This window comes from Leuciscus leuciscus, assembly GCF_965113295.1.
Source record: "Leuciscus leuciscus genome assembly, chromosome: 9".
NCBI lineage: Eukaryota > Metazoa > Chordata > Actinopteri > Cypriniformes > Leuciscidae > Leuciscus > Leuciscus leuciscus.
Genome location: NC_138733.1, coordinates 4,057,460 through 4,070,881, shown reverse-complemented (window position 1 = coordinate 4,070,881; position 13,422 = coordinate 4,057,460). Strand labels below are relative to the sequence as shown.

The following is a 13,422-nucleotide window of genomic DNA, read 5'->3' as shown; positions in this document are numbered from 1 at the left end:
CAAATGTAAAATAACACTGGGTAGTCCTGACTAAATTAAATACATAGGCTATTAATCCTGATTCCTTAAAATGAAAGCTATGGTTTGTTGTTTTGACAACCAAATGAATGACAGACACATATGGCTGCTGTCCCTTTAAGAGCTAGTGCACGGATCCTGTGTTCATTATACGGTCATGTGCGATTTATGCTTATTTAAGACATAACCGACTGTGTTTAGAGGATACTCACCAAGACCGAAATTAACATCATTTTCGCATGTTTTTGACTGTTAAAGCGATCAAATCCACGAAAAATAACTTTTGTTACCCGCGAGCTGTGTGTGAGGCGGCTTTACTCTATGTATGTGTGAAAAAAAACATCTCTCAGACAGCGCGCGCAAGTACAGAATAGTTTCAAATCGCGTGAATGTTTAAACTGGTAAAACTTTAAAAGACGTGCAAATGGTAAACTTTAGTTACTCATGATGCAATGCTGGCCCGATTATGCAAGTGACAATTCCGTCTATCCCGACTCCCGAAACCCGAGAGTGTATTATCGCCGCCTGGAGCTCTTAACGAGCTGATAGAAGACCGAAATTCGAGCCCTGCACTACTTGTTTATTGAACTAAAATGAATGTAACATTTGCAATCGTGAGAATATTCAGCAAAATAGCTCCCGTCATGTTATGTTACTTAACTATATCACATGTTATAAATAAATGTTTACCTCAGTATGTTTCTTCTGGGAGTTTTTTTATGTTTGCCGTTATGCTCATTTGTCATAAAATCTATCACAGAGACAAGCAGCGCGAGCCTCAACAGCGTTACCAGAAAAAGCCTACATTATCATTAGCTGTTTATGTAATAAAATCTGAATCATTCTCGCGATTCGATGCTTCACTGGTTATTTGACGGATATTAGGTCCGTCAGACTCGAGAAATTTTAGCGGTAACGTAACGTGACCAGAAATATTTAAGACCTATCGAATCTGAATTTAAGACATTTTAAGACTTTTTAAGGCCTTTTATTAGGAAAACTTTATTTAAGACATTTTAAGACTTTTTAAGGACCCACGGCCACCCTGGGAGGGAGAACAAGAGTCATCAGGAGAAGACAGGAAGAACTCACAGCTTGTCTGATGTCTTTCGATGAGAGATCCACAACTTTCTTATTCATGGCCCATTCCTCGTCCGCTTCCATTATGGCTTTCTGAACAAACAAATAAACAAAGAAGTTTAATGAGCGCGTTCACATTCACATAAGAGTGTGTATTTGTTTTAGTGTTAATATCGTTAATGAAATCTATGACGAAAAATTTTCATTGACTACCTTTTTTCCCCCATGACTAAGACGAAACGACACCAACGTCATTAAACGGAAACTGTGACTATATCAACATGCAATATTGTTGACGGAAAATGTAGTTAAAAATGAAAACTTGACCATAAACACTGTTTTTGTCGAAAAAAAGAAGACAAAAAATAACAGACTGTTTTCAACGCACTACAAGCATTGATGTATACGGTTGCCAGATTTCAAGAGTTTAAATCCCCCAATCTGCTTAGAGGATTAGTTCACCTTCAAAAGATTTTTTGCTGATAATTTACTCACCCTGATGTCACCCAAGATATCCATGTCTTTCTTTCTTCAGTCGAAAAGAAATTAAGGTTTTTGAGGAAAACATTCCAGGATTTTTCTACACAGAATGGACTTCAAAGGCAACCAACTATACCAATGTTCAAAGAAGGTTCAAATGTCTGTCTCATTGCAGCTTCAAAGTCTCTACACGATCCCAGTCGAGAAATAAGGGTCTAAAAAATGTAAAAAATATATACTTTTTAACCAAAATGCCTGTCTTGCACCATCTCTGAGATGCGCCACATCATCACGTTGGAAAGGTCACGCGTCACGTCATGTCTAAGTTATTTGTCTGTGTTCTCCGGGTCAAAAAGATAGGGAAGGGCGAAAAACTCAATCTCATTTTCTCCTCCAACTTATAAATCGACCGACATCTTTGTTTTAATGAACTTTTTTATAATACTTTTTTGACCTTTCCAACATGATGACGCAATGCGTGGCGCATCTCAGAGATGGTACAAGACGGGCATTTGTGGTTAAAAAGTATATATATATAAATTTTTTTTAGAAAATGACTAAGTGTTTCGCTAGATAAGACCCTTATTTCTCGATTGGGATCGTGTCGAGACTTTGAAGCTGCATTGAGACAGACATTTGAACCTTCTTTGAACATTTGAATAGCTGGTTGCCATTGAAGTCCATTCTGTGTAGAAAAATCCTGGAATGTTTTCCTCAAAAACCTTAATTTCTTTTCGACTGAAGAAAGAAAGACATGGATATCTTGGATGACATCGGGGTGAGTAAATTATCAGCAAATTTTTTTTGAAGGTGAACTAATCCTTTAAATGAAAGTGTCATTCAGTCGACTAAATCTGAGATCAAACCTTCTCCAGTGATGAACTGTAATAAATCCAAACATGAATCTTGACTATATTTGTGATTGTGGTTGCTGAATAAATCCTGTAAATGCTATAAATGCACAACCTCTGTGTGACGATACAAAGTGTGTTTTAAATAGAAAAACAAATGTAATTTGGAATTATTAGATTAGTTAAAATTATTGAGAGAAGTTTCTTCACAGACATTCTCTTGATTTGTGCATATAGTTGAAAGTACAATAATGTAAAAATACATTTCTCAAATGACAATATTTGTTGTGATTATAATTTTGAGCAAAATAATCAAGATGATCATTTTAACCATTAGCCGGCATGACAAACATTTTCACTGACCAAAACTAGACTGAAATAAACATGCCTAAAATGCTCAGACATTTAGTCGACTAAAACTTGACTAAACAAAAACAAGGACAAGGTTGACCAAATATGATGAAAACTAAAGAAGTACATTTGAGATTTGACACAGGACTAAGTCTAAGACTAAATGATAAAATAGCTGACAAAATTAACACTAGTTTGTTTGTTGAAATTCCTAAACAGTCGGATTCCAGAAGTAAAAATCCTATTAATATTCATTATATGTAGCAAATGGTTCATTAAAGTCCCCCTGTGGTGAAAATGCAGTTTTTAATGTTGTTTATGTAAGACAAACCATGTGTAAATTCATAAGTCGACAGCATTGCTGAGTATTTTCTCCTTAAAACTGCAGTGAACCAAAGACAGTCTCAAACACACGCTTTGAAATCGCTGGTGTTTCTGACGTCACAAACTACCTTGTAACCAATCAGATCAACGTGTGATCGTCAACCAGTGGATCTCTGAGCTGAGTGAGTGAGTGGAGGCGGGGCTCATTTGCATATTCATAGAACCGCGCATACTAAATATAGTTACATTCAAGATATTTTAAGGCATGAAGAAAGTTTAAAGGCATGAAAAAAACGCTTCAATGAGTCATTTTGGTGATCAAAGATGAGTTTTAAGTGATAAAATGATTGACTACAGGGAGACTTTAATAATACGCCACGGCTACCGTTGCACTCTATTGTGAGGGTGTTTGTTCCAAGTGTGTGTGTTACCTTAAAGTAAATGGGTGCCATGTCTCCGAGCTCTTTGGGCATCGGCACACACTCGTACACCATGTGCAGGTGTCTTTTCGGATTCATATGAGTCTCCATAAACACGCAGTCCAACTCCTGAGACTCAAACATGCGGACCAAAGCACGACGGAACATCTATAAGAGAGCGATATTAGAGATAAATCTGCTGTGTGAGTGTGTGTGTGTGTGTGTGTTGTTAGCGTGTTCTTTCCAAGCTGTGATCTAGAGATCCGGGTCAAGTTGTTGTATAGTTACTGATCCTGAAATATGTGATATTGATGTTAAAATGTGTGTGTTTGGGGAAGAGGCAAAACATGTCTGTATCATTATGTATAATAAATGCATTATATATTCAAAGATAAAGGAATCTACATTTTTACATTTACTAAACAACATCTTAATGGTGTTTGCCCACTTCCAGAACGTGTTTACAAGAACGCTTGCGTCTGTACCTGTATTTCGCTCCATATGTCCTCGTCCAGGCCTGTGGCCGCTGTGTGATGTTGGATGGGTACGATCAAACAATGACCTTCGGTCAGAGACACACTGTTCGGCAGACACAAGTACACCTGCGATAGAATCATACACACACACACACACACACACACATGCGTCAGAGCTCAGAGCAACGTTCAAGCTTGCGCATTAATGAGGACAGCTTGCTAAAACCTAGAGCCCGTCCCGCAACCTGTCATCTGTCATCCCAAACACACATGGACAAACTGAGCATCTGGGAAAATCCTCTTAGCGCACCCGAACACACGACACACGCAATGGACAGGCTGGCGGAGAGATTAGTCTTTTTTTGCTGAAGATATAATATTGTGTGTGTGTGTGTGTGTGTTTGTGTGTGTGAGTTCAACCAACAGCAAGATTTAGTCTCGGTCTCATTACCTAGTGAGTTGCCTTGGCAGGTAGGCAGCATTTTAAGGCGTCATATAAACAACATTTCAGACTAAAATCTTCATGTTAACGTCATGCATCAGCTACAAAATTATGAGTTTGGCAAAAATATGTTTTTTTTTTTTACAAGTTTAAAATTCACAATTATGGTAATTCTGTATGTACGGTAATGATTTGAAGTTGAACACATTATCCAAATAACTGTTTTCTGTTTTAATATGTTTTAAAATGTTATATATTTCTATGATGGTAAATCTGTATTTTCAGCATCATTACTCCAGTCTTCAGTGTCACATGATCCTTCAGAAATCAGTATAATATGATGATTTGAGGCTCAATAAACATTTCTGATTATTATCAATGTTGAAAACAGTTGTGCTGCTAATTTTTGTTGTTGCTAATATATATATAAAATAATAATACTTTTATTCATCAAGGATGCATTAAATTGATCTAAAGTGACAGCAAAGACATTTGTAATGTTACAAAAGATTCTATTTCAAATAAATGCTGTTCTTTTAGAAATTTCTATTCATCAAAGAATCCAAAATGTATCACAGTTTCCACAAAAATATTAAGCATGCAAAAATGGTTTTCAAAATTGATGAAAATAAGAACCAGTATTAATAATTGAGCACAAAATCAGCATTTTTATATGATTTCTGAAGGATCATGTGGCATTAAAGACTGATGTAATGATGCTGAAAATTCAGCTTTGAAAAAAATTATATTAAATTAGAAAACATCTATTTTAAAGTGTAATAATATTTCACAATATATTACTGATTTTGCTGTATTTTTGATCAAATAAATACAGCCTTGATAAACAGAAGAGACTTCCTTTAAAAACATTGAAAAATCTAAATTAAAATTTTAAATCTAAATGAAAAACTTTTGACCGGTACTGTCTGTGTGTGTGTGCAACGCATTCTCATCCCAAGTCGTCATATACTGACGCTTTTGACATTTCGTCTACATCGAACGCACATGGCACCCTTTAGCGTCATTATGAGACGCACAGAGCTTTGTTCGGTTATGGGTAGGTTTAGGTCTGGGGTAGGGTTAGGGTTAGACCGCTAGGAGGCGCCTTCTGGCCCATATCTGTCTGCGTTTCATATTGACGCTAAAGGGTGCCATGTGCGTTTGATGTAGACGAAATGTCAAAAGCGTCAGTATATGACGCCTTGGGATGAGAACGGGCTGGTGTGTGTGTGTGTGTATATGCATGTATATGTATATATATATATATATATATATATATATATATATATATATATATATATATATATATATATATATATACACACACAGTATATATAAATATATTTGAAATATATTATTTTCAAGCAATAATTCATATCATGTCCATCTTAGAAAGTCAAATTTCCTCTCAGTGTCAACAGATATTTAACTCAAATATGTTTCAAACCTGATTCTCAAAAAAAAAAACCCTCAAACTTATCCCAAGTTTCCCAGCATGCAGAAGTGTTTGTGGTAAAGCTGCTATGAAACAGTAACGTGTCATACCTTGTTTCCGACGGCTGTGATGAGATGTTTGGGAAGTTCAGGACTGTCGAAACAGTGCCGGCATTTCTCCATCCGGCCCGCTAACCTCCGCGTCTCCTGAACCGCTTTATTCCTCTGCCTCTCCTCATCTACACCCGCTCTTTCCTTCTGCGCCGCGCTCGACACAAACATGTCATCCAGCGTGTAGTTATCGCCGTCAGTCTTCCCCATCATCTGAAAAACACGTCCATTAACAACACATTCACAGAGCTGTGTTCAAACGCACACTTTCATCATTAAAGGGGTCATCGGATGCCCATTTTCCACACGTTGGTGTGATTCTTTAGGGTCTTCATGTAAAGTTTGTAACATACTTTGGTTAAAATTGCTCAATGGTTGTGTGAAACAACACTCTTTTTACCTCCTCAAAAACAGCGACCCGTTTGGGTGCATGTGTCTTTAAAGGGGTGGTATAATGTCCTTTTCACAAGATGTAAAATAAGTCTCTGATGTCCCCAGAGTGTGTGTGTGAAGTTTTATCTCAAATACCCCACAGATATTGTTATATAGCATGTTAAAATTGTCACTTTTTGAGGGTGAGCAAAAACACACCGCTTTTGTGTCTGTCCTTTTAAATGCAAATGAGCTGCTGCTCCCGGCACAGGGGGCGGAGCTTCAAGAGCTTGTGTCCTTTTTACCTCACACACACATGCACTGAACATTTTATTAGCCTTTTATGTTCAAACCGGAGTCAGACAATGATGGAGAGACTCAAGAAGAAGTGACGACATGTAGAAGCAACATCATATTGCTCAGAAAATCCGAACGGCTTATTGAGAGTGTTTAGGCTTTTTTACGATAAAAAAAAAAAAGGAGTGAATGGATTTTTTTATTGTATGGTGATTGTTAACATCATATACAAGTGAATCTTGCATCCGATGACCCCTTTAAAGGTTCACTTTACTTTATTCGCATACACACTTTTATCATTAACGGTTCCCTCTGGCCTGCATGTCTGTGGGTTTAATCTTTTAAAGGCTGAAAGCGGGTTCAGGACGGAGGAATGAGAAATGTTTATGAGTTCTATAAATCCCTGCTATTCTCGTACTTTAATAGTAAGACAAGTACGTACTAGCAAATGTAAATCTGTCTTTTATTGGAACATACTACAATGTCACAGATCCTCTTAAACTACAGCAATATTGGTCCAAAATACTTTGGAATTAGTACATTATCTTGCAACCTTTATATTCTATTTACAATAATAATAATAATAATAATAATAATAGTGAATTTTAGTTATAATGCGCTTTTCTTAAACCCAAAGCACTACAGTAAAATAAAACAAAAAGCAACAATAAGAACAATACAAAAGTTAATTGAAAACAACCTTTAAATAAATGAGTCTTAACCCACTTTTTTTTTACTATGTAAATTAATATCAATATACTATGATTCATGACACCCTAATTATTATCTTCTATGATAATATGCAAATTATGCAAATAGGAAGAAGCCATGCACTTTTTCCGGAGGAAAAGAGGTCAGAAAATGAACAGCCATAAATATTAGTATTGTAATGTTTCAGTTGTAATGTAAAATATAATTAGTATTGTTATTTTTCCTAAATACTTGATTTAATTTTTACAGTGAAATCACAATAATAATATTTCTTATTTTGTAGTAATTTTTAATTTTCATTTAGTAATAATAATAATAATAATAAATATTATTAGACTAGTATGCAAATATTACATCACAATAATTTCATCACATTTGGTTCTTCATTCTTATTAATGTTAGTCGAAGGGAGATTCTCAAACTTAAAATATATATTTTTATTTAAATAAGAATTATTATAATTAAATATTATAATTTTATAGCCATATTGATATATTATTTATTTATTTTTTTGCCAAATTGTGCAGCAAATGTGGATAATTTTTTTATTTTTTTATTCACATTTTGGGATTTTTACCAAACATAGATCAAATATAAAAATAAATAAAAAATCACATTTAAAATTCCAATTTTACTAATTAATAATCAGCAAAAATTGCAACTCGAAGGGGTCTTGAAACTCGACTGTGGAGTAGCGATTGGATTGGTCGTCGGGAGTCATGTGATCTGACTGTGCGGATTTACTGCTGATTGCTGGTAAAACTGCGGGTCATTAGTGCGGGAGTAACATCCAGAAAACAGCAGTGGCAGATGTGACCAGGCCACAGGGATTACGCTAACAGAGTGTGTGTGTGTGTGTGTGTGTCACGCTCTCTTCAGACACCAACACACACTAGAGTGAGAGAGGCTTATATTATTAACGGTGTGGTTCAACAAGCAGACAAGGAGGCGATGTATCCGTAGCAACGGGTGATCTGTGTGGGAGCGTGTGTGTTCACACTGGCATGTTTGATTGACAGATGGAGAGGAGTCGAGGTGAGCGCGAGAGTGTTGGAGAGTCTGGATGAAATCAGACTAAATTCTACACTTATTCTCTGCATCGCTGCGTTCAGACTCCAGCTGAACCGTGAAAACCTAGACAGACCAGAGAGTTTGAGTGTGTGTGTGTGTGTGCAGTTCTGTTGGTAATTGTCTGGATTACATGGACAGCAGAGAGGAGATAAACACACACACACACTACTAGATTTGCATTTTCTGAAGGAAATAGTAGAGCTTGCAAGGCAGCAAAAGAAAAGTTTCAGGTAATCGCAGGTTTATGTAGAGGACCACGTCCTAGTTTCAGTCGAGCGCTTGTGAATCAACACATGATCCGACACGACACTGTAAAGCTGCTGTTAAATAGATGCAAGAAAGAGCAGTATGCAGATATTACAATAACTTCATCACAGCTGGCTTCTACAATCTATGACTGTGAGTCAAAGGGAGATTTTACATGATTCAAATGTAAAATGATGAATCATATAAATAAATTATATAATTATTACAAAAATAGTCAAATAAAATTTCATTATGCAAATAAATGCAAGCGAGAAAACTATGTGCATTTTTAGTATGCAAATATTACACTGATATCATTGCTGTTGGTTATACTTCACATTTTGGACATTCTATTAAATGTCAGTCAGTGGGAGATGTGTGACTTTAATCTTACTTTTTTTTTTGTAATCTTCTGGTGCTGTTCTGACTTTTTTGACCGAAACATTTTACCTTTTTTTTTTTTTTTTTTTTTTTTTTTTACTTCATCAGAATGGTTTGAAACTTGGTTTTGGCACTTGTGTGAACACAAGAAAAAAGAAAAACAAATAAATAACAGACATGATTCAAGCTTAAATAGTCCTAAAAAAAAAAAAATTAAACCTATTTTGTTCATGGTCTAAAGTGAGCGCATTGGAAACTAACAAGAGACGAATTTCCTCTAGTGGAAGCGTTTGGTACTGCAGCCAAACACAATCTCACTGAAAGCTCATTTTTTGAGATGTCAGGCTCACATTTGGAGCAAAACTTGTTTAGATTTATTTCTTTGATTTTCTCACAGTTTCAGAGTAAAACGTGTTTTGGAAAATATATATTTCATATAAGAATTTTTTTTTTTTCATAATAATAAACTTAAACTTCTATGAATTTTTTGTTTCACTTTTTATTTTTTTTCACTTTAACTTTTCACATCAGCAATAATCTGCCAAGTGTCATCTTCAAAAAGAGACCGAACTTAAGTGTGTGCTTGAGATTTATGACAGCCTAAATTGGAAATTAAATTTTCAGAGCTATGCTCAAAAAGTGATTAACTTCAATTAATAAATGGATCATAACTATTCCATAAATAAAATTGAGTACCATAAAATTTCCTAAAAATATAAAATAAAAAACACTATTAAACTAAAAATATAGTACATTCATTTAGTTGAAATAAAAATAAATAATCCGGCCGCACCAGAGGGTTGAGCATAATATTTCATAAAATGATGACCACAAAGCAACAGATGCAAAAAAAAGAGATCAAGCACATTTAAAAGTATGCAAATACCATAATGATGTCACTGGGCTGTCAGTTAGATTTTGAATAACGAACATTCCGTCAAAGTGATGTAGATGTTCTAAAAAAGATCTGCCAAAAAGTTCGAATGAAGGTTACTATGTCAACAAAGACGAAACTCAATGTTTGAGAAATATCACTACAATGCTGCCTTACACGCACTGCGATTACACTGACTAACTAAACACTCAATTCGGCCTTCTGCTGATGAAATTGGTGAAATAAATATATTAATAACACTTTTAGCTGCTATGTTATGGTAACTTGGCAGAGAGAGAGAGAGAGAGAGAGAGAGAGCGAAGTGCCGCTAAAATGTGCAAATGTTTGTCACTTTCATATTTCTCGTCTCCATGGCGACGATGACGTCTTAGTTTATTCTAACAGATTTGAGTCGCCCTGCCCGTTTTAAAGTCTGCGATCGGAGGAGCGACTGAGAGATTGATCATGCGGCTTTTACCGCCACCATCTGCCGATGCCGGTCTGGCTCTCGACGATGGATGAGCACAGGAAGATATATGTGCGTGTCTGTGCTTCAGAAACTCATTTCTGACACACTGAGCATTTCAATCTTTTCTTTCCAGAAACTACGAAACACTGGAAAAGGAAAAATGTTTAGGCCTAAATTTAAGATACTTTAATTGAACTGCATATAAAATTGACATGTATTTTGGATGTATTCAATTTAATGCAATGCATTTTTTTTTAACTGTATATTGTATACATAAATATATAGATATAAATGTATTTAAATGAACAGATCCATGGCGCTTTTAAACAATTATGATTATCTAATTCAAATAAAATTGATGCACATTAAAAAAAAGTAGATGTTTCATTTATGTATGACTTACAAAGACGCATCACATTATGTTCAGCAGTTTGTTTATATTAAAACTGTGTAAACCAATTTTATATGCAATTAAAATGCATAAATCTTACATTTATAAAGATTTTTTTGAGTGCATCTCACAGGAGACAAGTCAAATGTGTAGTCATTACATTGCTGCTCATTGGCAAAACATTATTGCATCGCATCACTACTCTCATAAAAAAAAATATTAACAAGTTTTTTCACAGCAAATGTTTTTATGAAACGTCCCTTTAGAATTACAGACTGTTCCACACTTTCATTTTTCTGTGGAAGCTTTATATCTCCCAATTGCATGTTATAAAAAGTCAGAATTGCGTGATATGAACTCGCAATTATGAGACAAAAAGTCACAATTATCTTTTAAAATGTCTATTCTGTGGCGGAAATGAGCTCGCATGTTCATCAGTGTTTGGTGTGTGAGGAGACGGGCGCTCACCTTGGCGGCCATGCGCGAGTAAAGAGCGTTCTGATCCTCCGCAGAGCTCATCTTCTCCCGTCTGACCATCTCTCGCAGATCCATACCATCATCATCCTCAAAGTAGCGCACACGCTCGCCGTCCTGATGCGTCTCAACCTACAAAAATCACACAAGAGGACAAAATGTGACTTCAAGCAAATGTTAATTTAAAGACGACCTATTCTGCTTGTTTATCTTTCTTTATTGTGTAATGTTGCTGTTTGAGTTCTTCTCTACATCAGTGTTTCTGAACTCCCTGAAACGCCTCCATTGTAGTCTTGAGTTTCTTCCGGGAACGAACACGTCACAATATTCCTCATTATAATAATTCATACGCAGAATAAAGGGGCGGGGCCTGGTTGAGTTAGTTAGTAGTGTGTTAAACTGGCGGTTATGGTAAGAGTGGGACATTTCCCAAACACACTCGAAGCGCTCGACCAATCACAACACACTGCTCCAGCCGACCAATCAGAGCACAGTGTGCTTTTCAGAAGGAGGGGCTTCATAGAGACAGGAAGTAAACAGAGCGTTACTGACAGACTGGGAAGAGAGGAGCTGCAACAATGGAGAATATGAGGAAAATAATGTGTTTTATGAACATTCAAGCATGAATATTTATGGAAGCTTGTTTCCGCCACAGAATAAGAAATGAAAAAGGTAATTGCGATTTTTTTCCACAGAATTATATCTCGCAATTCTGACTTTATGACACACAATTGGGAGAAATAAAGTCAGAATTGTGAGATATAAACTCGCAATTGCCAGTCAGTCTTTTTTTCCTTAGAGTCAGACTTTATAACTCGCAATTGCGACTTTATATCACGCAATTCTGACTATATATCACGCAATTCAGACTTTATATCTCGCAATTCTGAGAAAATTATCTTGCAATTATCTTTTTAAATGTTTTATTCTGTGGCGGAAACAAGCTTCCATAAAAACCTGTTCTAGTAGAGCCCAAAAACAAAATCAAGACTTAGTAAAACAGCATTATAGGTCCCCTTTAAAGTAAATAAACTGCAAACAAAGTACCAAAGGTAGCAAAATCACATCTGATGTTGCACATGTGAGCGTGTGTCTCACCGCTTTCCGCTTCCTCCGTCCTCCTCGAGGCTCCAGTGTTTGCGACGGGGCGTTGACCGGCCAGGCTCGTCCCGACGCATCGGTTCTGAACAACACCACTTCCTTCTCCGAGTCGGTCGGTGCAGACGCTTGTTGGGTCTGGGCTTTTCTTTGAGCTCGGCTCTCTTTGGCTCGACGGGCAGCATCCATCTGAGCTTTTAGTTTTTCCATCAGGGCCTGTGGATATTCACACACAGGTTTGACACCAGCAAAACATGCCATCGGTTTCTGACAGTCTACTTTTAGCATACACGAACAGTCTCAAACACTCGTGAGCTTCCTATTTTGACAGCATTTTCTGTCCAGGTACGTTTGATGAGCTCACCGTGTTTCCCATGAGTTCTGCCTTGACGAGTTTGGCTCCCAGTTTATTCATCTCCTCATCCGTTAGGATCAGTTCTTCGTCCTCCTCTTCCTCACTCTCTGAACTGGAAGATTAGCAAACACAATCAGTTTTAGCACAAGTTAACAGGCAAAAATGTCAAGAACTTGTATAGAACAAATCAATTTCCCTGACTTCGCCATGACATTTCCCATGAATCCATTACTAGATACGAATTCCCAGTAATCGTGTTGATTCATACAGATTTGCTAACAAATCACGTTTGACCAATTCAATGAAAAAGACCAACGCAAAACAACGACAGAAATTAGACTATGAGTTCTGCAATCCTTAGCTGGAAAAGCACTTCAATGGACAATCATTCTTCGGAAGATCTGGATTTAAAGGGACAAACTGGGATGGTTGGGTGGGTTGAGGTGGGGTGGGGGGGTATCTTTCATACTGATTAATATCTGTATAGCACAGCCAGCCATAATATGTTTGTATACATTTGGTCCAACATGTGCTGTAGAAAATGCTACATGGTTTAATAGAAATTCAATAAAAATTGTTAAATGAGAAATTAGACTATGAGTATGACTAGTATGCCCTCGCTTGCGTAGAGCACGTTTAACTCCACAGAAGATCAATATCAACTTGATTAAAATTTTTATGTAAAATAAATGTAAAA

At 36.3% G+C, this 13,422-nt stretch overlaps 1 protein-coding gene across 1 annotated transcript in view; it reads right to left on the bottom strand.

Annotated features, from left to right (window-relative positions):
* Window positions 1–1,044: 1,044 nt before the first annotated feature.
* cwf19l2 (CWF19 like cell cycle control factor 2) overlaps window positions 1,045–13,422 on the bottom strand; it is a gene marked incomplete at its 3' end in the record, with an annotated part of 29,263 nt that continues 16,885 nt past the window's right edge. Inside the window, exons 9-15 of the mRNA XM_082179333.1 lie at window positions 12,735–12,837; window positions 12,371–12,586; window positions 11,267–11,404; window positions 5,987–6,199; window positions 4,009–4,125; window positions 3,536–3,691; window positions 1,045–1,191 (exon numbers count right to left, since the gene is read on the bottom strand). Of these exons, the coding sequence (XP_082035459.1) occupies window positions 1,045–1,191; window positions 3,536–3,691; window positions 4,009–4,125; window positions 5,987–6,199; window positions 11,267–11,404; window positions 12,371–12,586; window positions 12,735–12,837 (1,090 nt within the window). The remainder of the gene's footprint in view (window positions 1,192–3,535; window positions 3,692–4,008; window positions 4,126–5,986; window positions 6,200–11,266; window positions 11,405–12,370; window positions 12,587–12,734; window positions 12,838–13,422) is intronic.